Source organism: Pleurodeles waltl, chromosome 7 (genome assembly GCF_031143425.1).
Source record: "Pleurodeles waltl isolate 20211129_DDA chromosome 7, aPleWal1.hap1.20221129, whole genome shotgun sequence".
NCBI classification, from domain to species: Eukaryota; Metazoa; Chordata; class Amphibia; order Caudata; family Salamandridae; genus Pleurodeles; species Pleurodeles waltl.
The window spans coordinates 131,655,503-131,683,247 of record NC_090446.1 but is presented as its reverse complement, the minus strand read 5'-3'; the positions used below and the strand labels follow the sequence as shown (position 1 = coordinate 131,683,247).

At 43.2% G+C, this 27,745-nt stretch overlaps 1 protein-coding gene across 2 annotated transcripts in view; it reads left to right on the top strand.

Annotated features, from left to right (window-relative positions):
* The window catches only part of RBCK1 (RANBP2-type and C3HC4-type zinc finger containing 1), a 139,107-nt gene that overhangs the window by 13,784 nt on the left and 97,578 nt on the right, over positions 1 to 27,745 (top strand). For both annotated transcript variants that reach the window (XM_069243322.1, XM_069243323.1), the window contains exons 4-5: positions 529 to 622; positions 1,408 to 1,606. In XM_069243322.1, coding sequence (XP_069099423.1) covers positions 529 to 622; positions 1,408 to 1,606 — 293 coding nt within the window. The remainder of the gene's footprint in view (positions 1 to 528; positions 623 to 1,407; positions 1,607 to 27,745) is intronic.

Sequence of the window (27,745 nt, the reverse complement as noted above, 5' to 3'; positions counted from 1 at the left end):
TACAGTTCAGAAAGAGTGAAAACTAGAAAGGCGAGCCTAGTGGTTCTGTTTAAGCAACAACTGATAAGTCATCTCGAGTACCTCACACTGGTTGTCAGAAGATTGTTCCATCAGTTGTCCTCTAGGATGCATATCTATCTACCACCCATTGTATGAAGACTAAATGGGAGCTGAGCTTTTTTTTTCTTCTTTTTTTTTTTCCCCCTTTTTTGCTGCCTCATCTAGGAACTCCATTGGCTGACGAGGCTTTGTATATGTGCGTCACCTTGTGGATTTGGACTTTATATGTAGTAGTTTCTGTATTGGCTAAGATTGGGGTGAATTTTCTAGCAATAGATGCATCTCTCATCCGTATGTAGCAGATTACGCTCCTGGGCATATAGTACGAGTTGCCTGACCTTGAGTTTGGTTTGTTGCACAGGAGGAGGACCGTGTCTACAATCAGTCAAGACTTCACTCTTAAATGAATATATGGGTTCTTATGATAATACCTGCTTCTCCTTCTACTCCTACTCCTGCTTTTTTCAGACTGCGGGTCAGTGTTGAAGATGCAGGATCCTTGACTGCGCCCATCACACTGAAGGTCAGCTCTGACATGACTGTGTCTTCGCTGAAGGAACTGGTAAGAGAATAGGAACTGGCACAAAGTTGGCCCATCGAGAACAGAGCAATGGATAGATAAACGCAAAGAGGCCTCATCTCTGGCAGTTGTGTGCTTTGTTGATAAATATTGTAATGTTTGGGAGCCAGTGTTGATGTTTGCAGAGGTTCTGCCATAGGTGAGGTGGTCCAGGCATGGGCCCGGTTATGTAAATGAAGGGGTATGGTGAGGGATTGGTAATGTATAGCATATCATACCAGAATTGGCTTACATAGAAGACCACATGAGTCTGGATGTTTCAATGATGGCATTTGGTGGGAGATTGTTGGCAGGAGGGCTAAATGATGGGAAGCATGCCACATTGGAATGTGGAGTGAGAGGTTGCTGAAGTGTTCATTTTAGAAGGAGCAGGTACGATGGGAGGATGCTATTGGCATGGGAGACCAGGGTTGACACTGGGTGAGTAATTGATGGCATGTGGTTTTATTGTTGGTGTCAGTCCCGGAAAGTGTAGAAATAGTTGTCATTGTGGGATTAATGTTGGAAGAGGTGGGGACTACGTAAAGGTGTGGGCCAGAGGGTGAAAATCATCAGCCTAGCCCAGCTCGGTTCACAAGGATAGGCTGTGCAACTTTGTTCTTTGCACATGCTTTACTCTGTGACATCTGTGATGAAAATGGGCACATCAGACATCATAGGTTTTGCAGACCCCTAGGCCCCCCGGCGACCACCAGTACATGCTGCATATTAAATAATAGCAATGCTTACCGCGTTCTATTTCTGTCTCTCCCTCATTTATGATCCAGGTGTTTAAGGAGTACAACTTTCACCCAAGTGTGCAACAGTGGGTGATTGGACAGAGGCTCCCACACGACCAGGAGACCCTGCACTACCATGGTATCCGCAGGGACGGCGACACAGCCTTCCTGTATATCCGATCTGCCAAGCAAGCTAAGCTTAGCCCTGCGCGTCTGGAGAAAGCACAGCGCCAGATCATCTTGGAAGGTGAGCGACCATACTAGTATAGGGGAAAGCAGCATGACTGGTGATAAGGGAAATCTGAAATATGGAGTGAACACAGGATTCGTCTTCTAGAAGCCATTTTTGCCACTATCCTGTACTTGTCATTTTCCATCCCACTCCACCTAAACCAGAGGACTGTGTCCAGCACTGCGACAACCCAGGGAGTGCTTACGTGCTTTGGGGGTAAAAAGGAGATAGGAAGTTTATTATGAAAATAATGTGTTGATCATATCGATATCATGTTCAGAAGGCCTGAGAAAAATGCTTACAGATGTTTAGGATAAATGTGAGCACCATATGAGGTTGTTAGAGGCTGAAAGAGGCATGGAAAGAGAAAGGTGAGGAGCATTGAACCCATATTAACTTTAGATTCACTTTTGTTTATTACTGGAAATGTTCAGCATGTTCACTTCATAAAAGCCAGCAAGCAGTTGACTATGGAGTCTGGCAAGATCTTGGAGGCTACAGACATAGCAGAGTGGGTCTGTTTGTTGTGAGCCCTACAAGAAGGCAGAGCTCTGCGGGAGCTACAACGTTACAGCCAATGAGTTTAACTTCTGTAGATGAACTGCAGTCTCACATTCCTTCTCGCTCTCTCGTCACAAGAGTAAACCAAACAAGTTCTACCAAAAATCTGCAGTGTGCCGAGGATTTTTTTGTGCCTGATAAATAACGTCCTGCGAGATGGTCTGGCTTTGCTTCTGGCCCGGAAATATGTAACCACATTTCCCCATTTGGGTTCCTGTGGTTAGATGGTGACACACGATTGTGTTTCAGACACAGATCTCCTATAAAAGTTAGGTTTTAGTCCTTAATTAGTTGTGGTGAATTGTGATAGATGATCTAATTAGTTGGTTGATTAAGGAAGAAATCAACCAAATACTAGCAATAATAGCACAGTCAGCTAGAAGGGAACCTAAGTTGGCAAAACAAGCTTTCCCAGACATACCAGCACCCCAGCATGACAGCACAGGAAGTGCTACAAAAGTCGTACTCGCTGTTGCTCCATCACTGCTTTATTGGTGTCGTTTGGAGAACCTGTTTCTATTTTAAAACAAAGGATCTATCCTCAAATAAAATTGTGCTATCACAACTGAAGGAGGATTTACAGATTTCTGTGTAGAACTATTTTATGCCCTGCCTTTCTCACTGAGAGGCGGCACAGAGGATATTGTGCAACAGCTTCATAAGAGGAAGTTGTGACCACAATGTTCAGGAAAGTGATAAAGCTTTAAAGTGATAGACCCTTTCACACCATCTTCTGACTCCAGAAAACTGTTGCAGGCAGTTTGACACACGTACGTTTAGTTTCATTTTGAACTTTAGCACTGTCTGTATCATTTATTGATTGGTGTGTGTAAAACTTTAATTTTTAACATTTTTATTGTTGTGCTTTTTTGTTGGTTTGTTTTGCTTTTTTAAGCCACTTGTGCTGCTTTTGTTTTATTCTTTGGTTGTATGTAAAGGTTTTTCAATTGCTAGCATGCAAGTCTGTCAATTTACTCTACAGGCTACAGTCTTGTGCAGTGTATTTTCGTGTTTGTCGGCATATTGCACTTTTGAATCTCATTGGAACAGGCTTGTGTTATCCTCCACCTAAGGTCAGTAATTCACACAGTTGAGTTAGGCAATAATAAAGCCTGTTAGTTACAGTGCCGCAAAATGACAAAGCTAGTGGCAAGCACCATGTAACAGCAATTGATTTGTTCAGCTACATTTGGACATTTATTTTACACTTCCTGTGTTGTATGTCTGTTATTATCAGGGAACATGTCTTATCTGCTTCTGTCAGTGGAGAGTATTTCTTCTGTAGGGTGTCATTGGTTTCCTGCTTTTGGCATTTGGCTAGTCAGTGTTCAAGAATTTGAGCAGTCAAAGCTTACTTGTAGGCGGTAGGTGTTGAAAATTCAGATACAACCTGACACAGTGAAGTAGACTTTTTAAACTCATTCACCAGCTAATACTAATCTACATATGAGTAGGATTTGTATTCCCTCCCACGTAAAACAGGCAGTTAAATATGATGCACAAAAACAGAATGCACTGTAAGCTTTTAGGGCCAGGGTCTTAACAAAAACCTTTTTGTAGCGCGTAAGCCTCCGGGCTATGTTTTTTTTTTTTTTTTTTCTTCTTAAACAATGTTGCCCTTTCTGCCCGCTCTTGAGTTGTCACTGGGCAAATTAGAGATTTATTGTCTGTTTTGTAACATTGTTTACAAGTTCCCTTTGACACTCCATTTCAAGTTAATGGGACAAGTTAACTGACAGAAATGGTACACTGTAGCAACCTTGCTTTATGTGTAGTCCTCGGTTTCAATGCCATTGGCTCAGGCCTGGCTGCAAGACTGGACTGGATTGGCACCCTAACTGTTGAGTTTCTTGCAGCAAACATACTGAGAAATTCCTCAAATGAAATTCCAAACAGCCAAACAATATTCCTACCAAATGTGGTAAGTGGGGCAGTTCTGGGTTCCTACACAGTCTTTATTCAAGCCAGTGTTCATCTGTTATGGTGGGAGTGGAAGTGAGTGGATCGCTTTTGAAGTCCTTTATGTACCTAATTTATTGGGGCATATCTGTGAAACCACTCGTTGTAGTAGAAGTTTTCCAGGGAGCAGGGGCCCTTCCTGGATCCCAATGCTTCATCTGGTCCACTGAGATCTGAACATTAGGTTTGAGGATGGACTGTGACTACAATAATATCTTGGGAACCATAAGAGTCAGAGATGATGCAAGTGATTTGGAATCAGGACGGCTTCCCCAGCAAAAAGAGCTGGACCCTATAAGGGGGTGTTTAGTTCAGACCTCTTGGTCTCTGTAAAACTAGAAAAAGGGAGCAATGTGAGGCATCGCAAAGGTAAGAGGAAGGCCAAGGATAGTGAAGGTTGATCAGTTCACTTCATTAAAAGAATACTTTGGACAGTACCTCTTTGCTTCTCCAGGCCACCCACAATTTTCACCACCCAGGTATTAGTTCCTTGAGGCATCTTCCAAGCTGATTATACAGGCAGATGGGCCATGTGAAGCTCTTCCTAGGATCTAGGCGGCTCTTCTGTTTGCAGATGTAATCCAAAACTCCCTAGTTGTGCCAAGCAACAAGCTTTCATAAAAGACGTAGCTAGGAGAACTGCGGCCCGGCTGATGATCAGTTCCTGATTGGGCATTTGCACTTGTCTGGGGCACAGAGTCCTTTGGATGTACAAACAATGTACAAAATAAGCTCAAGGTGATCAGTATTTATCCTGCATTGGTACCTGGAGCAGGAACCGTTTCAAAAAGTTTGTCTTTCTCTAGTTCAGGAGATATATATTTTCCTCGTTGTCTCTTGTTTTTCACAAGCTTCAAGAACAGAAACTCCTAGGTCAAACCATTTTGGACTGGTTAGTGTGCAAATGAGGACTGCCCTCAGATGGAGTGTGGGAAAAGGGAGAGTTTCACTAAAGTGGGGCAAATGCTCCTTTAGAGAAAGCCAAGAAAAGGGACTTGGAATCCTCCTGTACATCAAAGGATGAGATTAAATTTGTGGAGCACAATGATGTTTCGGCTGTTGTGTTCTGGATGGGTAAAGCATGGCCTACAGATCACCATTTTCTACATCCATGTGCACTGTATCCCAGTGGACACCACTATTCACTCTTGTTACTATGAAAATCACTCACAACATACATACACTATCTCACAAACAAGGTAGGAAAAAGAGCCATTTAAGTGGGCCTACCTGGATGGAACTTTACTAAGGATAGCTGGTTGGCAGCCTCTTCAGAGAGATACAGGCACAAAGCCTCATGCCTCTGGATTAGAATCATGTTGCTGCCGTTGTTGAGCTCCTCATAGTTTGGGGTTGGGGTAGGCGCTGCTGTCACTCAGATTGGGCGTTCGTGTTGGGCATCCTTATGTCAGCTGACAATTCACAGACAAAGAAACGTGATGCACCTCAAGTGTGCTTGTATGTCATTCATTTCAATTAAGGAAAAACATTGAGCAGGCTAGGAAAAGTGTAGGGGCGTGCCATGCTGCCATGCCCTACACCAGCATGGTGGGATCCTCTGTGGTCGAGGCAAAAATGAAACTTATGAAGCAAAATTGTAATTTGTTTTATATTTTTATATATTATTTTTATGTTTTTTAATTTTCAAAACTTACATTGGCAATTCTATTTGTGTAACTTTTCTAGGAAAACCTATTGGAATACCTAATAGGTTTACATTTAGAGATGCTCAAACGGTGGAGACAATATTCCTTTTTGTTTGAAGGGCCACATTCATTGGTCACTTGTACTTTCCTGTAATGATTTTCCCACTTGTCTCGAACAGTTAATAATAATTGCTTTTCATGCACAAACAAACAACTATATGCTGTCGTGATGAGCTTGGATGTTGCCCTAAGGTCCATTGAATATGTATTGTAGGCTCTTCTTAGTGCTTTTGCCACCCTAAAGAGTTGCTGTTCATTGTTTGGGCATGGTGCATGGTAGACTGAAATGGGTGTTGTGTAACTGTTCATGCAATAAAAATGCCTTGTGACTGTAAATGATTCCCAAGGTTATTTGCACCGGTAAGCAACAGAAACAACCACAAGTTTAAAGAGCAAACTTGTAATATTTATTTAAAACTGCTGAACAGCTGTGCATTTCCACTAACTTCCACAAATCAGGAGCTACACTACTGAAGCAAGAGCCTTAAGTTATTGTTACCTCTGCCATAAGATTTGTCTCATTAAAGTTTGGTAAAATCCTGTGAACAGAATTGGGTAGTAATAATTTAGTTTTGCACATTAAAGAAGTGTATGAGCGGGTTTTAAAGCTGCCTTTGTGTTGGCATAGAAACAAGTATCTCAGTTTAGAAGTGCAGGTGCATCCTTGTGAAAAGCTGAAGCTATCACTTGGAAATAGAGCTGGGCTTTCACAATTTTGTCATGTGGGTTTTAGATCTGGCTTCTTGTCCTGTTGCGACGAAGGCTGCTATCTTCATGGTGTGGACTTATCCAGTAATTGGTACTTAATTGTGGCTTGGGATCTCGGGCGCTCCTGCATTGGATTATACTCAAATTATACCTCATCCAAAATGCTTCTGCTATGTTTCTTCTCTGCATTCACCCAAGAGAATGCATAGCCACAGTTACTGTAGCTGGAAGGGCATTGTTCAGGGCACTGCATGGTACACAAAGACTCAAAAGGAAAGTACTGCGATACCTAAATATTAAATTCAAACAATACAAACCAAACAGAACAATGCACTCCAGGTTTGCACCATTTATCATCATACTGTCTTACCATAAGAAATATGTAGAAGGCACTGCTTTGTCCGAACGACAGGATTAACTCTATATGTACTACAGTGGTTCTTAACCTGTGGTCCGTGGACCCCTGGGGTTTTGCAGGAGGTCCACCAATGCTTAGAAAATTAAATATTAACAGATTACCAAAGTGTATACAACTAAATGAGTAAAATTGAAAATTTTAAATGGTTTTGTAAATGTGATGAAATTAGAGGCCAAAAATTAAGGGCTTGATTTATGAAAAGTTAGCACCACATTTGCGTCATTTTTTAATGTAAAAGCGGGCACAATCGTACAAAATGTAAGTTTGTGCTGCTTTTGCGCAAAAAAATGATGCAAATGCGGCGCTAACTTTTCATAAATCAGGCCCCAAGTTGATATCCTTAAATTGATTTGTGGGACAGTGTAAATGCATCATAAAGAATATAACTTGGACGATGTGTTGCCTTAACTGAATTTAGGAAAGCTCCAAACTTACCATTAAAATTGCTTTTTTTTAATTTTGTGAATTAAATAAAATATTTCATAATTTGTGTATTGTTTTGATGTTTAAATCATCGAAATTGCTTAGGCCGGGGTCCCCTACTTCTTGGAATGACCCAGTGGGGGTTGCAAATTCCATTAATTATTGAGTCTGGTCCCTGAATTTTAGTAACAATTAAGAGGGAGTCCTCAGAAGTCAGATGATTAAGAACCACCGTCCTAGGTTTGTAATAACATAGAGGATGGCTTTGAGTACTCCACAGTCATTGGATTGACTGGCTATGTGCTTCTATCATGTAAGAAGTGTTGAAAGACAGTGGAAGTAGGGTGGGTCATTGAATGGCATGTACTACATGCTTCAATACCATTACAAATTGCTTCATAATATTTAGTATATGCCTAAAAGATTATTTTTACGGGGCTGTTACTCGAACTCCCGGTGTCCTACTTCTGGTATGGAAATGTCTGTTTGTCGTCTACCAAATGTTCAATGCATTATTGAAATGCATATTTCAGGAGAATAACGTTTTTACTTGAATCCAGCTTATTCTTTCACACTCCTTCATTTAATGGAGTCTTTCCGAGGACCTACCCTCTTGAGACTAATTGAGGTTTTTTGTTTTTTGTTTGTTTTTTAAATACCATGCTTATGCCTTGCTTATATATTGTAAAGAGGAAGCTGGGCTACGATCCTCCCCATTATCTGCTTTGGTCGAATAGTTTTATGGTAGTTTGTGTCATGGAGGTGTTTAATTAAAGAAGTGTGGCTATCTGACACAGGCTGAAACAGATTTCAGGACCTCTTGGGACCTTATAGAATAGATGTGAGTGATTAATTATACCTTTTTAATATTTATTATTACCTGTTTATAAGTATGTCTAAATATTGAACACTTGGAGTCCTTGTCTATTTATAATACTCTTTGATATGATGTGAACATTACCTATGTTATAAATCCATATGTAATTCTTCTTTAATGCTTCCCCAAACAAACTAAAAATTAAAAAAGTTGAGGTACGGCTAAGTCTGGTTCTTGATTCAGTCTTAGAATTTAGAGACTTGGGTCGCCAACACAGATGTAAGGAAAAATGCAAGAGGTTAATGAAGTGGTAAAGGGAAGGTGGTACTCTGGTTGATGGAAATGTTTTTTTCTGTGTTGTGTTCAGTCAGATAAGACACCATTCCCTCGCACAGGACTTCAACACTTGCATGGTATCTAAATCAAGTGCTATGTAGGTTAACATTAACATCACTGCAGGTAATACATAAGTGCACATTGAAACATTTTAACACCCATGGAAGTATTTTTAACCCATTGTGTGCGGGCGGGCCGCGATCAGGGGCTAAATATTTTATTAAAAAAAAAAAAATACATGGACAGGGGGGCGCCCGTGGGCAGGGTGACCCCCTGTGGGGGCAATTTTTTTTTTTGTTGTTGTAGGGTTTCCCTGGGGGCCATTTTGCCCCCAAGGAAACCATACAACTACTAAAAAAAAAATATAGATCTCTCTCTCTCTCTATATATTATTATTATTATTATTATTATTAAATATATATATATATATTTTTGATGGCATGTGTAGCTGCAGATACACATGCTGTGCACATCCCGCCATCTAGTGTTGGGCTCGGAGTGTTACAAGTTGTTTTTCTTCGAAGAAGTCTTTTTTGAGTCACGAGATCGAGGGACTCCTCCCCTTTCGGCTCCATTGCGCATCGGCGTCGACTCCATCTTAGATTGTTTTCTTTCCGCCATCGGGTTCGGACGTGTTCCTTTTCGCTCTGCGTTTCTGTTCGGAAAGTTAGTGAAAATCTCGGAAAATTCGACTGTATTGTTTGTGTTCGGTATCGGGTTAGTTACAACAAATCGACACCGAATTTTGAAGAGCTCCGGTGGCCCCTCGGGGTTTTCGATTCCCCGCGGGGCCTGGTCGGCCCGACCACGTGCGTCTTCAAGGCTAATGGAACGGACCCCATTCAGCTTCTGCCCCGAATGTCACAACTAGTATCCTTATACAGATCAGCATCTGGTCTGTAATTTGTGTTTGTCTCCAGAACACAAAGAGGATACCTGTGAGGCCTGTCGAGCGTTTCAGTCGAGGAAGACGTTAAGAGACCGAAGAGCAAGAAGACTACTAATGGCTTCGGCGCCGACAGGACACTTGGAAGAGGAAGAAGAAACCTTCTCCATTGAGGATTCGGACTCGGACGAGGTCGATCCCGAACAGACGCCGAAAACCGTGAGTAAGACGTCAATACACAAAACTCACAGAAAAACCACTAAAGCCCAGGGGACGCCACCGCCAGCAGGCCATGGCTTAAACCGAAAAATAGGTGACCGACCATCGGCACCGAAAAAGGGCACGCATGTGTCGAAGTCATCCGACTCGACTCCGGTCGAGATACCGGCACAGAGCGGACTCGACCCAGAGACACCGGGTCAGAGCAATCTCCGCACCGAGAGGGCGGCACCGAAACGAGTCTGCACCGAGAGATCAGTACGCCGAAGATCAAAAAAGTGTCGTCGGAACCGAAAAAGACAGCCGAAAAAGTTTTCATACCGAAACATCCGGCCTCTGAACTGAAATCAAGTTCCTACACACAGGAACAGGGCCTGTCCTCACAAATGCAAGGACACAGATTCGGACAGGAACTAGAGACAATAGAGCCAGATTACACTCAAAGAAGGCTCCACATTCAAAAAGACACAGGGAAGATCAGTACTCTTCCCCCAATTCGAATGAAAAGAAAACTTACACAGGCAAAGGTGGCAAGACAAGTAACCCCGCCACCATCTCCACAGCGCTCACCACAACCATCACCGGTAGCCACTCCACCAATGATGCAGTCCCCAACTCATACTGGAATGAGTCAGGATGATCCCGACGCATGGGATCTTTATGATGCGCCGGTATCAGATAACAGTCCCGACTGTTATCCAGCGAGACCGTCACCACCTGAGGACAGTACAGCCTACACACAGGTGGTGTCAAGATCAGCGGCGTTTCATAATGTCACCCTGCATGCAGAACCTATCGAGGATTACTTTTTATTTAACACACTATCGTCCACACATAGCCAGTACCAGAGTCTCCCTATTCTACTGGGAATGCTGAAACACTCCAAACAGGTGTTTCAGGAGCCTGTGAAGGGCAGGGCCATTACTTCAAGGGTGGAGAAGAAGTACAAACCGCCACCAACAGACCCTGTGTACATCACGCAGCAATTAACACCAGACTCAGTGGTAGTAGGGGCAGCTCGCAAGAGAGCGAACTCACACACCTCAGGAGATGCACCACCTCCAGACAAGGAGAGTCGCAAGTTCGACGCTGCGGGGAAAAGGGTTGCGGCACAAGCAGCCAACCAATGGCGCATTGCCAACTCACAGGCCTTGCTGGCTAGATATGATAGGGAGGGCTCATTGGGATGAAATGCAACATTTCATAGAACACCTGCCCAAAGAGTTCCAAAAGAGAGCACAACAAGTGGTGGAGGAAGGACAGAGTATCTCGAACAATCAGATACGCTCAGCAATGGATGCAGCGGACACAGCTGCTAGGACTGTAAATACAGCAGTGACCATACGGAGACAAGCATGATTGCGTACATCAGGATTCAAGCCGGAAATACAACAAGCTGTGCTGAATATGCCATTTAGCGGACAGCAGTTGTTTGGGCCAGAGGTGGACACTGCTATCGAAAAACTCAAAAAAGACACAGATACGGCCAAAGCCATGGGCGCACTCTACTCCCCACAGAGCAGAGGCACTTTTCGGAAATCACAGTTTCGCGAGGGGTTTCGGGGACAGAGCACAGAACCCTCAACCTCACAAACAAGGCCCACTGATCAGAGTCAATATCAGCGGGGAAGTTTTCGGGGACAATATAGAGGGGGGAAAGTTCCCAAAGAGTAGAGGGAAGTTCCAGAGTCCCAAAACTCCACAAAATAAACAGTGACTTCAACGTCACAAATCCCCAACACATAACACCAGTGGGGGGGAGACTAACCAAGTTCTACAAACACTGGGAAGAAATAACAACAGACACGTGGGTCCTAGCCATTATCCAGCATGGTTATTGCATAGAATTTCTACAATTCCCTCCAAATGTCCCACTGAAAACACACAACATGTCCAAACAACACATGGAACTCTTACAACTGGAGGTCCAAGCGTTACTGCAAAAAGATGCTATACAGATAGTTTTGTCTTTTTTGGGTATGAGAAAGTACAGGGAGTAAACTCCTGTTCCTCTTTGATGAATTGGTACTAAGCCCTATATTAGATCTCAGAACACTAAACATCTACATCAAATCAGATCACTTTCACATGGTGACATTACAAGACGTAATCCCACTGCTCAAACAAGACTACATGACAACACTAGACCTAAAGGATGCATATTTCCATATACCTATACATCCTTCCCACAGAAAGTACTTAAGGTTTGTATTCCAAGGAGTACATTACCAGTTCAAAGTGTTGCCATTCGGGATAACAACAGCGCCAATAGTTTTTACAAAATGCCTGGCAGTAGTGGCTGCTCATATCAGAAGGCAGCAAATACATGTGTTCCCGAACCTAGACGATTGGTTAATCAAAACCAATACGCAACAACGGTGTTCACAACACACAAAGTATGTCATAGAAACCCTTCACAAACTAGGTTTCTCACTCAACTACAACAAGTCACACCTACAACCGTGTCAAATACAATACTTAGGAGCAACAATCAACACATCAAAAGGGATTGCCACTCCAAGTCCACAAAGGGTACAGGCATTTCAAAACGTAATACAAGCCATGCACCCAAAACAAAAGATACAGGTAAAATTAGTGATGAAACTACTAGGCATGATGTCCTCCTGCATAGCCATTGTCCCAAACGCAAGATTGCACATGCGGCCCTTACAACAGTGCCTAGCATCACAGTGGTCACAGGCACAGGGTCAACTTCAAGATCTAGTGTTGATAGACCGCCAAACATACACCTCGCTTCAATGGTGGAACACTATAAATTTAAACAAAGGGCAGCCTTTTAAAAACCCAGTGCCTCGATACGTAATAACAACAGATGCCTCCATGATAGGGTGGGGAGCACACCTCAACCAACACAGCATCCAAGGAAATTGGGACACTCAGCAGAGACAGATTCACATAAATCACTTAGAACTACTAGCAGTATTTCTAGCGCTGAAAGCATTTCAACCTTTAATAACCCACAAACACATTCTTGTCAAAACAGACAACATGACAACGATGTATTATCTGAACAAACAGGGAGGAACACACTCAACACAGTTGTGTCTCCTGGCACAGAAAATATGGCATTGGGCGATTCACAACCACATTCACCTAATAGCACAGTTCATACCTGGAATTCAAAACCAGTTAGCAGACAATCTCTCTCGGGATCACCAACAGATCCACGAATGGGAAATTCATCCCCAAATACTAAAAACTTACTTCCAAAGGTGGGGAACACCGCAAATAGACCTATTTGCAACAAAAGAAAACGCAAAATGCCAAAACTTCGCATCCAGGTACCCACAGGCTCCCTTTCAGGGCAATGCGTTACGGATGAGTTGGTCAGGGATATTTGCATACGCTTTTCCCCCTCTCCCACTCATTCCATATCTAGTAAACAAATTGAGTCAAAACAAACTCAAACTCATACTAATAGCACCAACTTGGGCAAGGCAACCTTGGTACACAACACTACTAGACCTCTCAGTAGTGCCCCATATCAAACTACCAAACAGACCAGATCTGTTAACTCAACACAAACAACAGATCAGACACCCAAATCCAGCATCGCTGAATCTAGCAATTTGGCTCCTGAAGTCTTAGAATTCAGGCACCTAGACCTTACACAAGAATGTATGGAGGTCATAAAACAAGCTAGGAAACCAACCACAAGACATTGCTATGCAAATAAGTGGAAAAGATTAGTTTATTACTGCCATAATAATCAAATTCAACCATTACACGCATCTGCTAAAGACATCGTCAGCTACCTACTGCACTTACAAAAGTCAAAGTTAGCTTTTTCATCCATTAAAATACATCTCACCGCAATTTCAGCTTATCTGCAAATAACGCACTCAACTTCATTATTCAGGGTCCCAGTCATAAAAGCATTTATGGAGGGTCTGAAAATAATTATCCCACCAAGAACACCACCAGTTCCTTCGTGGAATCTCAACATTGTCTTAACACGACTTATGGGTCCACCTTTTGAACCCATGCACTCATGTGACATACAGTACTTAACATGGAAAGTAGCTTTTCTGATAGCTATCACATCTCTCAGAAGAGGAAGTGAAATACAAGCATTTACTATACAAGAACCCTTTATTCTGATACATGAGCATAAATTAGTTCTACAAACAAATCCTAAATTCTTACCTAAAGTCATATCACCGTTCCACTTAAATCAAACAGTGGAACTCCCAGTATTCTTTCCAGAACCAGATTCGGTAGCTGAGAGAGCATTACATACATTAGACATTAAAAGGGCACTAATGTACTACATAGATAGAACGAAACAAATTTGCAAAACAAAACAATTGTTCGTTGCATTCCAAAAACCTCATACAGGGAATCCAATATCCAAACAAGGCATTGCCAGATGGATAGTTAAATGTATTCAAACCTGTTATATAAAAGCAAAAAGAGAACTGCCTATTACACCAAAGGCACACTCAACTAGAAAGAAAGGTGCTACCATGGCCTTTCTCAGAAACATACCAATGACTGGAATATGTAAGGCAGCCACATGGTCTACGCCTCATACATTTACCAAACATTACTGCGTGGATGTGTTAACAACACAGCAAGCCACAGTAGGACAAGCAGTATTACAGACTTTATTTCAAACAACTTCAACTCCTACAGGCTGAACCACCGCTTTTGGGGACATAACTGCTTACTAGTCTATGCACAGCATGTGTATCTGCAGCTACACATGCCATCAAACGGAAAATGCCACTTACCCAGTGTACATCTGTTCGTGGCATGAGACGCTGCAGATTCACATGCGCCCTCCCACCTCCCCGGGAGCATGTAGCCGTTTTAAGTTGAGAAAAAACTAGACTTGTACATTTGTAAATTTGTAAATATATTACTTTTAAACACATTATGTACATACATATTTACTCCATTGCATGGGCACTATCACTATATACACAACTCCTACCTCACCCTCTGTGGGGAAAACAATCTAAGATGGAGTTGACGCCCATGAGCAATGGAGCCGAAAGGGGAGGAGTCCCTCGATCTCGTGACTCGAAAAAGACTTCTTCGAAGAAAAACAACTTGTAACACTCCGAGCCCAACACTAGATGGCGGGATGTGCACATCATGTGAATCTGCAGCGTCTCATGCCACGAACAGATGTACACTGGATAAGTGACATTTTCCATATATATATAGATCTATGTAGATATATCTATCTACATGGATATATATATCTATCTATCTATCTATCTATATATATATATATATATATATATATCACTTTTGTCAACACGTGTGGTTTCCCTGGGGGCTGCAATCGTCCCCCCCAGGAAACCCAGACCCACATATAAAAGTGAAATATCTATCTCTCTCTCTATATATATATATATATATATATATATATATATATATATATATATATAATATATATCTGCCACCAGTTGTCTTGCAGTTGCAGCTTGTGTCTTCAAAGCAATGCACATACTTCAACTGTAGCTTTTAGGCAGCAATAAAAAAAGTCAAGTATTGTGATTATGTTTCTGCTACAAAAGGGTCAGACTTTTTTCTAGTGGCAGTTTTAGTGCCATAAAGAAGCGCAGAAGGTTTATATGCCTACTGCAAAGAGCAAATCTGTATTTTATGTAAATAGCTGAGTACATTAGTAAAGTCAGCCATTACCTGCGCTATAATAAAAATGAAATGTATGTGCAGGGTGGAGGGCGGCTATGGAGAGATGAAGGGCACTTTTGCTGGGTGGTAATGAGGGAATCCGAGGAGGAGGGAGTGGGAGCACCAATAATGATTGTTGGACTGGGCGCAGGAGGTGCTAAAGACTGTGACGAATGGTATGTGACAAGGTGTTTTTTGACTGTCTTGAAAGAACGTGCTGGTTGAGGGAAGAAGCGCAGGTAAGGTGGCCTCTACTGTTGCACGTATCTCACACACACCATCGATTTTGTGACTGTCTACGTAGGCTAGTGGTTTAGAGCAAGTTTAGTCAATAGCAGAGATGGCATCTTGATGGATGACTGCTGCCGTCACTCGGGTTATAGAGGACAGCTCTGACATAGGATCAGAGACCGAGACATCAGATACTGAGACAGCATCTGAGGGATAGGACAATGGCGCAGACTTTGGGACTGATTTTTCAGTCGGAGGAGTCCCGTACGATAACTCCTCTTCCAGTAAATTATGCGGGAGGTGATGAGGACAGTGCTGCTGTCCCTTCGCAAGCACAGGCTGTGCAACGGGGTAATAGTGGGTTAGCCCAACTCAGAGAGCAGGTGAATGCAGCGGCAAGCAGAGAGAGAGAGTGCTCTCTTGGGAGCTCCCCAATTTAGTTCAACCCCAAATTCCACCGCCCAAATCGTATTGTGGAGAAATCAAAATTATCTATCACAAAACAAACTGGTTTGTAAGGTAGGCACCTGTGTTTTTGGTCCTGGGTTCGGCGGCCATATAGAGAAACACACTAAACCCAAACATTTCTGAAAACTAGACATTCGGGGGAGTCCACAGAGGTGTGACTTGTGTGGATTCCCCAAAGTTTTCTTACACAGAATACCCTGCAAAGCTGAAATGTTGAATAAAAACTATATGTTCTATGGCATCTGTCGCTGTAGATACACATGTTGTGCATAGCCCGCCATCTGGTGTTGGGTTGGAGTGTTACAAGTTGTTTTTCTTCGAAGAAGTCTTTCGAGTCACGGGACCGAGGGACTCCTCCTCTTTGTCTCCATTGCGCATGGGCGTCGACTCCATCTTCGATTGTTTTCTTTCTGCCATCGGGTTCGGACGTGTTCCTTTCGCTCCGGGTTTCGGAACGGAAAGTTAGCTTAAAATCGGAAAATTACGTCGGTATTGTTGCGTTCGGGATCGGATTAGATAGCATCGACATCGAATCGATACGATAACATCTCCGTTGCCCTTCGGGGTAGTTTTCGATCCCCCGTCGGGGCCTGGTCGGCCCGACCGCGTGTGACATCGACGCTGATGGAATGGACCCCGTTCCGATTCTGTCCTAAATGCCACAACAAATACCCATATACAGACCAACATTCGGTCTGTAACCTGTGCCTGTCGCCCGAGCACAGGGAAGAAACTTGTGAGGCCTGTCGTGCGTTCCGGTCCCGAAAAACGCTCCGTGACCGCCGAGCCAGAAGACTGCAAATGGCGTCCACGCCGACAGGACACCGAGAATTCGAGGAACAAGAAGAAGTAGAAGCCTTCTCGATCCATGAATCGGACTCGGACGAATTCGACGACCATGAAACAGTGAGTAAGACGTCGAAGATAGCACATAAGAAAACTGACAAGGCCCAGGGGACGCCACTGCCATCAGGCCATGGCTCAACCCATAAAATCGGTGACCGACCATCGGCACCGAAGAAGGCCGAAATAGTGCCGAGATCGTCCGACTCAGGTCGAGACACAGGCACCCAGCCATCTCGGGACCGAGATAGTGCTGCTGACAAAGATCGACGCCGAGATAGCGGAACCGAAGCTGCTCGACGCAGAGACAGCGGCACTGAGGAGGATCGACGCCGAGAGGGTTCGACTCCGAAAAAGAGAAAAGTCGCATCGGAGCCGAAAAAGAGCGTGGATGTAGTTTCGGTGCCAAAACGACCCGCAACCGAGCCAACTACCGGTTCCTATTCAGAGGAACAATCACTGTCCTCTCAAATGCGAAAGCATAGATTCGAGGAGGAATTACAATCCACCGAGGTGGACCACACTCAAAAACGGATTTTTATACAGAGTGCAACAGGGAAAATAAGCACCCTTCCCCCTATTAGGAGGAAGAGGAGACTTGAATTCCAACAAGAACAAGCTCCACAAACAAAACTGGTGAAGAAGGTAACTCCGCCACCCTCTCCTCCACCTGTAGCTCACATTTCACCGGCACAGACTCCGTCACATTCACCGGCTCACACCACCTTAAGCCAAGGTGACCAGGACCAAGATGCTTGGGACTTATACGACGCCCCAGTGTCGGACAACAGTCCAGAGGCGTATCCTACAAAGCCCTCACCACCAGAAGACAGCACAGCATACTCACAAGTGGTGGCTAGAGCAGCAGAGTTCCACAACGTGTCTCTACACTCGGAGCCTGTCGAGGATGACTTCCTCTTCAACACCCTCTTTTCCACACATAGCACCTACCAAAGCCTGCCTATGCTCCCAGGAATGCTAAGGCACGCAAAGGACATATTCAAAGAGCCTGTCAAGAGTAGGGCAATAACACCGAGGGTGGAAAAGAAATATAAAGCACCTCCCACAGACCCAGCTTTCATCACCTCACAACTGCCACCAGATTCGGTTGTGGTAGGGGCAGCTCGCAAGAGAGCAAACTCTCACACATCGGGCGATGCACCACCCCCAGATAAGGAGAGCCGCAAGTTCGATGCAGCCGGTAAAAGGGTCGCAGTACAGGCTGCAAACCAGTGGCGCAACTCTCGCTAACTCTCAAGCGCTCCTAGCGCGATATGACAGAGCCCACTGGGACGAGATGCAACACCTCATTGAGCATCTACCCACAGAACTACAAAAGAGGGCGAAACAAGTGGTTGAGGAGGGCCAAAACATCTCCAATAACCAGATACGCTCCTCTATGGACGCAGCGGACACAGCAGCAAGAACAATTAACACGGCAGTAACCATACGAAGGCACGCGTGGCTACGAACATCTGGTTTTAAACCAGAGATACAGCAGGCGGTGCTCAATATGCCATTCAATGAGCAACAATTGTTCGGACCTGAAGTGGACACGGCAATTGAGAAGCTAAAAAAGGACACTGACACTGCAAAAGCCATGGGTGCGCTCTACTCCCCGCAGAGCAGAGGCACTTTCAACACCTTCCGCAAGACAACCTTTAGAGGGGGGTTTCGGGGTCAAACCACACAAGCCAGTACCTCACATTCAACACCGTCCACCTACCAGGGACAGTACCGAAGGGGAGGCTTTCGGGGCCAATACAGAGGAGGACAATTCCCTAGAAGCAGGGGAAAATTTCAAAGCCCCAAAACACCTACAACCAAACAGTGACTCACACGTCACTCATCCCCTCCACACAACACCAGTGGGGGGAAGAATAAGTCAGTATTACCAAGCGTGGGAGAAAATAACAACAGACACTTGGGTCTTAGCAATTATCCAACATGGTTATTGCATAGAATTTCTACAAATCCCTCCAAACATACCACCAAAATCACAGAATATATCAAAACAACATTCGGACCTCCTAGAAATAGAAGTTCAAGCATTACTGCAAAAGAACGCAATAGAACTGGTACCAGATACACAAACAAATACAGGGGTTTACTCACTGTACTTTCTAATACCAAAGAAGGACAAAACACTGAGACCAATCCTAGACCTCAGAACACTAAACACATACATCAAATCAGAACACTTTCACATGGTCACGCTACAGGAAGTGTTACCATTGCTAAAGCAACAAGATTACATGACAACCTTAGATCTCAAAGACGCGTATTTCCACATACCAATACATCCGTCGCACAGAAAATACCTAAGGTTCGTTTTCAAAGGAATACATTACCAATTCAAAGTATTGCCGTTCGGTTTAACAACTGCACCAAGAGTCTTCACAAAATGCCTAGCAGTAGTGGCTGCACACATCAGAAGGCAGCAAATACACGTATTCCCATATCTAGACGACTGGCTAATCAAGACCGACTCACTGACAAGGTGCTCATACCACACAGATCAGGTCATACAAACCCTCTACAAACTCGGTTTCACCATCAACTATGCGAAATCACACATTCTGCCGTGCAAAGTACAACAATACCTAGGAGCGACAATAGACACAACGAGGGGAATAGCCACTCCAAGTCCACAAAGGGTTCAAAATTTCCAGAAGATTATACAACGCATGTATCCAACACAAAAAATACAGGCGAAGATGATATTACAACTCCTAGGCATGATGTCATCATGCATAGCCATTGTCCCGAACGCAAGACTACACATGAGGCCCTTACAACAGTGCCTAGCATCACAATGGTCACAAGCACAGGGTCGCCTTCTAGATCTGGTGTTAATAGACCGCCTAACATACCTCTCGCTTCTATGGTGGAACAATATAAATTTAAACAAGGGGCGGCCTTTCCAAGACCCTGTGCCACAATACGTGATAACAACAGATGCTTCCATGACAGGGTGGGGAGCACACCTCAATCAACACAGCATACAAGGACAATGGGATGTACATCAAAGAAAGCTGCATATAAATCACCTCGAACTACTAGCAGTTTTCCAAGCATTAAAAGCATTTCAACCAATCATAACTCACAAATACATTCTTGTCAAAACGGACAACATGACAACAATGTATTATCTAAACAAACAGGGGGGGGGACACTCGACACAGCTGTGCCTTCTGGCACAAAAAATATGGCAATGGGCAATTCACAACCACATTCGCCTAATAGCACAGTTTATTCCAGGGATCCAGAATCAACTTGCAGACAATCTCTCTCGAGATCACCAACAGGTCCACGAATGGGAAATTCACCCCCAAATTCTAAACACTTACTTCAAACGTTGGGGAACACCTCAAATAGACTTATTTGCAACAAAGGAGAACGCAAAATGCCAAAACTTCGCATCCAGATACCCACACAGGCAGTCTCAAGGCAATGCCCTATGGATGAACTGGTCAGGGATATTTGCGTACGCTTTTCTCCCTCTCCTTCCATATCTAGTAAACAAATTGAGTCAAAACAAACTCAAACTCATACTGATAGCACCAACATGGGCAAGGCAACCATGGTACACAACACTGCTAGACCTATCAGTAGTACCCCACGTCAAGTTGCCCAACAGGCCAGATCTGTTAACACAACACAAACAACAGATCAGGCATCCAAACCCAGCATCGCTGAATCTAGCAATCTGGCTCCTGAAATCCTAGAATTCGGACACTTAAACCTCACACAAGAATGTATGGAAGTCATAAAGCAAGCTAGAAGACCATCCACTAGACACTGCTATGCAAGCAAATGGAAAAGGTTTGTTTGCTACTGCCATCATAATCAAATTCAACCATTACACGCATCTCCAAAGGATGTAGTGGGTTACTTACTACACTTACAAAAATCGAACCTGGCCTTCTCTTCCATTAAAATACACCTCGCAGCAATATCTGCATACCTGCAGATTACCCATTCAACTTCACTATTTAGGATACCTGTCATTAAAGCGTTTATGGAAGGCCTCAAAAGAATTATACCACCAAGGACACCACCCGTTCCTTCATGGAACCTCAACATCGTCTTAACAAGACTCATGGGTCCACCCTTTGAACCTATGCATTCTTGCGAAATACAATTCCTAACCTGGAAAGTTGCATTTCTCATCGCCATCACATCTCTAAGAAGAGTAAGTGAAATTCAGGCGTTTACAATACAAGAACCTTTTATCCAACTACACAAAAATAAAGTAGTCCTAAGGACCAATCCTAAATTTTTGCCAAAGGTTATTTCACCGTTCCACCTAAATCAAACGGTAGAGCTACCAGTGTTCTTCCCACAGCCAGATTCCATAGCTGAAAGGGCACTACATACATTAGACGTCAAAAGGGCACTAATGTACTACATCGACAGAACTAAAAACATCAGAAAAACTAAACTGTTTATTGCATTTCAAAAACCTCACGCAGGAAACCCAATATCGAAACAGGGTATAGCCAGATGGATAGTTAAGTGCATCCAAATCTGCTACCTTAAAGCAAAAAGACAACTGCCCATTACACCAAGGGCACACTCAACCAGAAAGAAAGGCGCTACCATGGCCTTCCTAGGGAATATTCCAATGCACGAAATATGTAAGGCAGCCACATGGTCTACGCCTCACACATTTACCAAGCACTACTGTGTAGACGTGCTATCCGCACAACAAGCCACAGTAGGTCAAGCCGTACTAAGAACCTTATTTCAGACTACTTCCACTCCTACAGGCTGAGCCACCGCTTTTGGGGAGATAACTGCTTACTAGTCTATGCACAACATGTGTATCTACAGCGACAGATGCCATCGAATTGAAAATGTCACTTACCCAGTGTACATCTGTTCGTGGCATCAGTCGCTGAAGATTCACATGTGCCCACCCACCTCCCCGGGAGCCTGTAGCCGTTTGGAAGTTAGCTTCAACTTTGTACATTTGTAAATATATTAAATCTTAAATAGGTACATACTTATTCACTCCATTGCATGGGCACTATTACTAACAAACAACTCCTACCTCACCCTCTGCGGGGAAAACAATCGAAGATGGAGTCGACGCCCATGCGCAATGGAGACAAAGAGGAGGAGTCCCTCGGTCCCGTGACTCGAAAGACCTCTTCGAAGAAAAACAACTTGTAACACTCCGACCCAACACCAGATGGCGGGCTATGCACAACATGTGAATCTTCAGCGACTGATGCCACGAACAGATGTACACTGGGTAAGTGACATTTTCATTTGCTCGCATTTCTGTCACACAAACTACAGGAATATGCTGGAATCCACAAAATTCCTACCACCCAGTGATTCCTCACCTGTTCTGATAAAAACACTACCCCACTTGAGTGCCTACACCTAGTGCCTGCGTCAGGAATGGATCACCCCAGGGTCAACAGCTGCCTCATGTAAGGACCAACATTGACCCTTGTGTGATCTATTCCTGTCGCGGGCACCAGGCCTACCCACACAAGTGAGGTACCATTTTTATTGGGAGACTTGGGGGAACGCTGGGTGGAAGGAAATTTGTGGCTCCTCTCAGATTCTAGAACTTTCTGTCACCGAAATGTGAGGAAAAAGTTTTTTTTTCTTTTTTTTTAGCCAAATTTTGAGGTTTGCAAAGGATTCCAGGTAACAGAACCTAGTCAGAGCCCCACAAGTCACCCCATCTTAGATTCCCCTAGGTCTCTAGTTTTCAAAAATGCACAGGTTTGGTAGATTTCCCTAGGTGCCGGCTGAGCTAGAGGTCAAAATCTACAGGTAGGCACTCTGCAAAAAACACCTCTGTTTTCTGTCAAAAAATGGGATGTGTCCACGTTGTGTTTTGGGGCGTTTCCTGTCGCGGGCGCTAGGCCTACCCACACAAGTGAGGTATCAATTTTATTGGGAGACTTGGGGGTAACGCTGGGTGGAAGGAAATGTGTGGCTCCTCTCAGATTCCAGAACTTTCGGTCACCGAAATGTGAGGAAAATGTGTTTTTTTTAGCCAAATGTTGAAGTTTGCAAAGGATTCTGGGTAACAGAACCTGGTCAGAGCCCCACAAGTCACCCCATCTTGGATTCCCCTAGGTCTCTAGTTTTCAAAAATGCACAGGTTTGGTAGGTTTCCCTAGGTGCCGGCTGAGCTAGAGGTCAAAATCTACAGGTAGGCACTCTGCAAAAAACACCTCTGTTTTCTGTCAAAAAATGGGATGTGTCCATGTTGTGTTCTGGGGAATTTCCTGTCGTGGGCACTAGGCCTACCCACACAAGTGAGGTATCAATTTTATCTGGAGACTTGGGGGAACGCTGGGTGGAAGGAAAGTTGTGACTCCTCTCAGATTCCAGAACTTTCTGTCACCGAAATGTGAGGAAAATTAGTTTTTTTTTTTTTAGCCAAATTTGGAGGTTTGCAAAGGATTCTGGGTAACAGAACCTGGTCAGAGCCCCACAAGTCACCCCATCTTGGATTCCTCTAGGTGTCTAGTATTAAAAAATGCCAAGGTTTGCTAGGTTTCCCTAGGTGCCGGCTGAGCTAGAGGCCAAAATCTACAGCTAGGCACTTTGCAAAAAACACGTCCGATTTCAATGTAAAATGTGATGTGTCCATGTTGCGTTTCCTGTCGCGAGCATTAGGCCTACCCACGCAAGTGAGGTACCATTTTTATCGGGAGACTTGGGGGAACACAGAATAGCAAAACAAGTGTTGTTGCCTCATGTCTTTCTCTACATTTTTTCCTTCCAAATGTAAGACAGTATGTAAAAAAAAGACGTCTATGTGAGAAATGGCCTGTAATTCACATGCTAGTATGGGCACCCCGGAATTCAGAGATGTGCAAATAACCACTGCTTCTCAACACCTTATCTTATGCCCATTTTGGAAATACAAAGGTTTTCTTGATACCTATTTTTCACTCTTTAAATTTCAGCAAATGAATTGCTGTATACCCGGTATAGAATGAAAACCCATTGCAAGGTGCACCTCATTTACTGGCTCTGGGTACCTAGGGATCTTGATGAACCTACAAGCCCTATATATCCTCGCAACCGGAAGAGTCCAGCACACGTAACGGTATATCGCTTCAAAAAATCTGGCATTGCAGGAAAAAGTTACAGAGTAAAATGTGGAGAAAAATGGCTGTTTTTTTCAGCTCACTTTCAATATTTTTTTATTTCAGCTGTTATTATCTGTAGGAAAACCTTGTAGGATCTACACAAATGACCCCTTGCTGAATTCAGAATTTTGTCTACTTTTCAGAAATGTTTAGCATTCCGGGATCCAGCATTGGTTTCACACTCATTCCTGTCACTAACTGGAAGGAGGCTGAAAGCACCAAAAATAGTAAAAATGGGGTATGTCCCAGTAAAATGCCAAAATTGTGTTGAAAAATTTGGTTTTCTGATTCAAGTCTGCCCGTTCCTGAAAGGTGGGAAGATAGTGATTCTAGCACCAGAAACCCTTTTTTGATGCCATTTTCAGGGAAAAAAACACAAGCCTTCTTCGGCAGCCCTTTTTTCCCATTGTTTTGAAAAAAACGAAATTTTCAATGTATTTTGGCTAATTTCTTGGTCTCCTCCAGGGGAAACCACAAACTCTGGGTACCATTAGAATCCCTAGGATGTTGGAAAAAAAGGACGCAAATTTGGCGTGGATAGCTTATGTGGACAAAAAGTTATGAAGGCCTAAGCGCAAACTACCCCAAATAGCCAAAAAAGGGCTCCGCACTGGAAAGGGGGGGGGGAGGCGGGAGGCCCAGCAGCTAAGAGGTTAATTCCAATTGCATCATTGCTTCTGGTAAACAAAATGCAAGCATTAGTGATTTTGAGACTTCTTCATACAAAATAAAGATATGGTCTTGTTGAGAACACATCCCAAATGTATCCCTGATGTCGTGCCTGTATTCCGTGTAAATCAAACTGTCCAAAACTGGTACCATATATATCCTTGTTGACATCGAGTGTCAGGAGGGACGTTCTGTATTACATTGAAAAGGCGAAGACTTTTAGGAACACTGCTTCACTTGTTTTGTATGTGTAGTTGTATAGCGATTATCATAATGTTATTGGTCCCAAAGTATCTTGATGCCTTTTGACAGTTCAGGTACTCATCGATCAATGGAAACGTTGTCTGTTAACACTATTTTGTTGAACTTCATATTGTTCACAGTTAATTATATTGGAAAGTGGCCTGTAAGATTAGGATAGCTAAGTGCATTGTTAGGTATGGATGATATTGGATTGTTCAACTCTGTTCTGGATCTGTGTAGGACATTATGTGCAAGGATAAGTTTGCTTCGAAAGACGTTGCAGTTTGATTTGCTTTCACTGGGCTTCAGTTGTCCATTGCTGAGCATCAGGTAGCGGTTATGTTTTGATGTGGTCCTGATGTGAATCGAATCTGGATTCCAGCTCTTGTGGTAAAACTGCATTCCCATTGTACTACCTCCCTCCAAACAATTCAGATGAAAAATAGAGATTGCTGAGATACTGAGTGTAGTGAAAGGCTCCCGTAGTAATTCTTCGATTCTTAGGGGCTATTCTGGATATCACCTGGAATACCACATAGGTTTGCTGACAGCATTAGGAATGAAGGGCTACCTGGCATGGAGCCGCCTTATGCGAATTATCATGCCAGGGTTTGTTGATGCACTGCATTATTTGCTCCGTTTCAAGTATTGCATTATGGAGTGGGAGATGTATACATTTATTTTATTTATTATGCTACAGAATACTACAAGCGAGACGGAGTACATTTGACATATCAGAAAGCTGCAACGCTAACTTTCAGTGGAAACATGGCTTTGTTAGGTAAATCGAAGGCGGCAACATGGTTGACAGTATACATCTTCAGTAGGAATTATTGTCTTTAAATAAATTACATTTAGTTAATTAAAACCTTTACACCCATAGAATAATATATTAGACATGCAGTACATGTTTAAAAAAAAAAAAGTTTTTTTTTTTTACACATTAATTCTGTTTATTACACTTAGAGTATGCCTAAATCTTATTTAACATTAACATACTATCATCCTCCAAAGCCAGTTTGAAGTAATAAAGTGCAGATATTGGTAAAGTGCATTGTGGGTGATAGAGTACCAAGAACAGTGTTGCAACAATTATGCAACCTTATTCATATAACAGACAAACTCATTCCAGTTGTTCATAGTTCTTCCATTCTACCAGTGATTACTACATAGAAAAACATACATTCTTTATTCTAGTTTCAAAGATGGCCAGAAACTTCACAAACCTTATATTTAAACAAGTGTTTTCTAAGGTTAGTGCTGTAATAAGGGTTTGCAGACAGGTTTGGACAGTTGCTTGAATTAATGACTTCTGTAGCATAGTTTTGTGTGTTATTAACATGACCGGACAGACACAAAGTGTTTATATCAGCCTATTTTGCAGAATCACACATTCTGCACACATGGCTATTGAAGTTTTTAGCCATTAGGTGTTTGCCCAGCATTTGTTGAACTCCATGACGGTAACACACAAACTTGTGTTTAATGTAGATTGTGCAACATGTATCCGAGAAGGAGTGAAGTTTTAAACTTGTATAAGTGTTCATAAGTTGCCTGGCGCGGGCATGCTCAGCAGTGGTCACTTTGTCTTTCAACACGGACATGTTTCTAGCTGTCTTGTTTACAAGCCTTTGAAATCGATAGCAGATGTTGAGGTTGTCCATAGGCTACCAAGTTGAAGTGACTGTAGAGCTTCATCCAGAGAACGCCTGAAGGGTGACTCAGCACACTGAGAGCTAATTTCTAGCCAAGTGCGAGAAGCTAGAGAATTTAATTGAGCCAATATGAATCTGGGGCACATGTTTAGACGGAGCACTTTGTGGGCCAGATTTCTTTTGTTAAACCAAACTCAAGTCACATTTGGCCCTGAGAGGTATAGTTTGGTAACTTGAATTCTGTTCTGTAGGCCATTGCAGTTAATGTATCCAAAAACTTAGCTACCTTTCCTCTTGTTATCCCAGAGCCGTACATGATGGTCGGGAGTAGTTTTGCCTTCATAACTTTCAATAGAGGGTCCAAGTATTTGTCCCCATAAGGCTAGGAAATCCTGATGTCAAGGAGGCTGCCTTCTATTTAATCGCCTCTGTATGGGGAACAAAAGTCCCTGGAATCAATTATCACACATCAGCATATAGTATGTTTGTTAAAAAGAAAAACCCTGAGTGTAGGTGAATAACTAGTTTGACATGTCTGAAAATGTATAGGTTGAAAAGCAAGATGGCAAGAACGCGCCCTTGCTTCAGACCTGAAGATGTGTACATTTTACGCAAGAGCTTAATGCATCTCCTATTTCTACTCATAAAACTGCATAGCTCTTGAGTAGTTCCATTGGTGTTCCATAGGTGGTTAATTTCTGCCACAGAGCTTTATGAGGTACACAGTTGAATGACACCTTAAAATCGACAAAGCAAGTAAACAATGTCATTTTTGCACATAAGGAGTTTTCCATGCATAAAGAGTTTTCGAAATTTAAAAGGGTATTTGAGCATTGATAGAACCGTGTCTGATTCCAGGGAACTGATTACAGGATGAGGCTAGCATAATACCTGGCCTCCATGACCAGGAGGGCTATCAGTTGGTTTCTGGCCGGGTAACTTCAGGGACCACCCTTAAAGGTGGGAGATATTATTGATCCTGTTCATGAATCTGGTACATCTTGTACTGCCCCAACTGAATTGTACTGCTTCGGTAGATTTCTTTGCCCAAAATGCAGGACTAATTTAAAAAAAAAAAAAAGTGCTTTTAGCTGACCTTTTGGCCCTGGTGCCCTTTCAGATCTGGTTTTCTGCATTATTACTCATAGTTTATTTTCCTTTTGGTCATCAGTGCTTTTAAGAAGCCCATTGTGGTCTAGGGCCAGGGTCTTGATG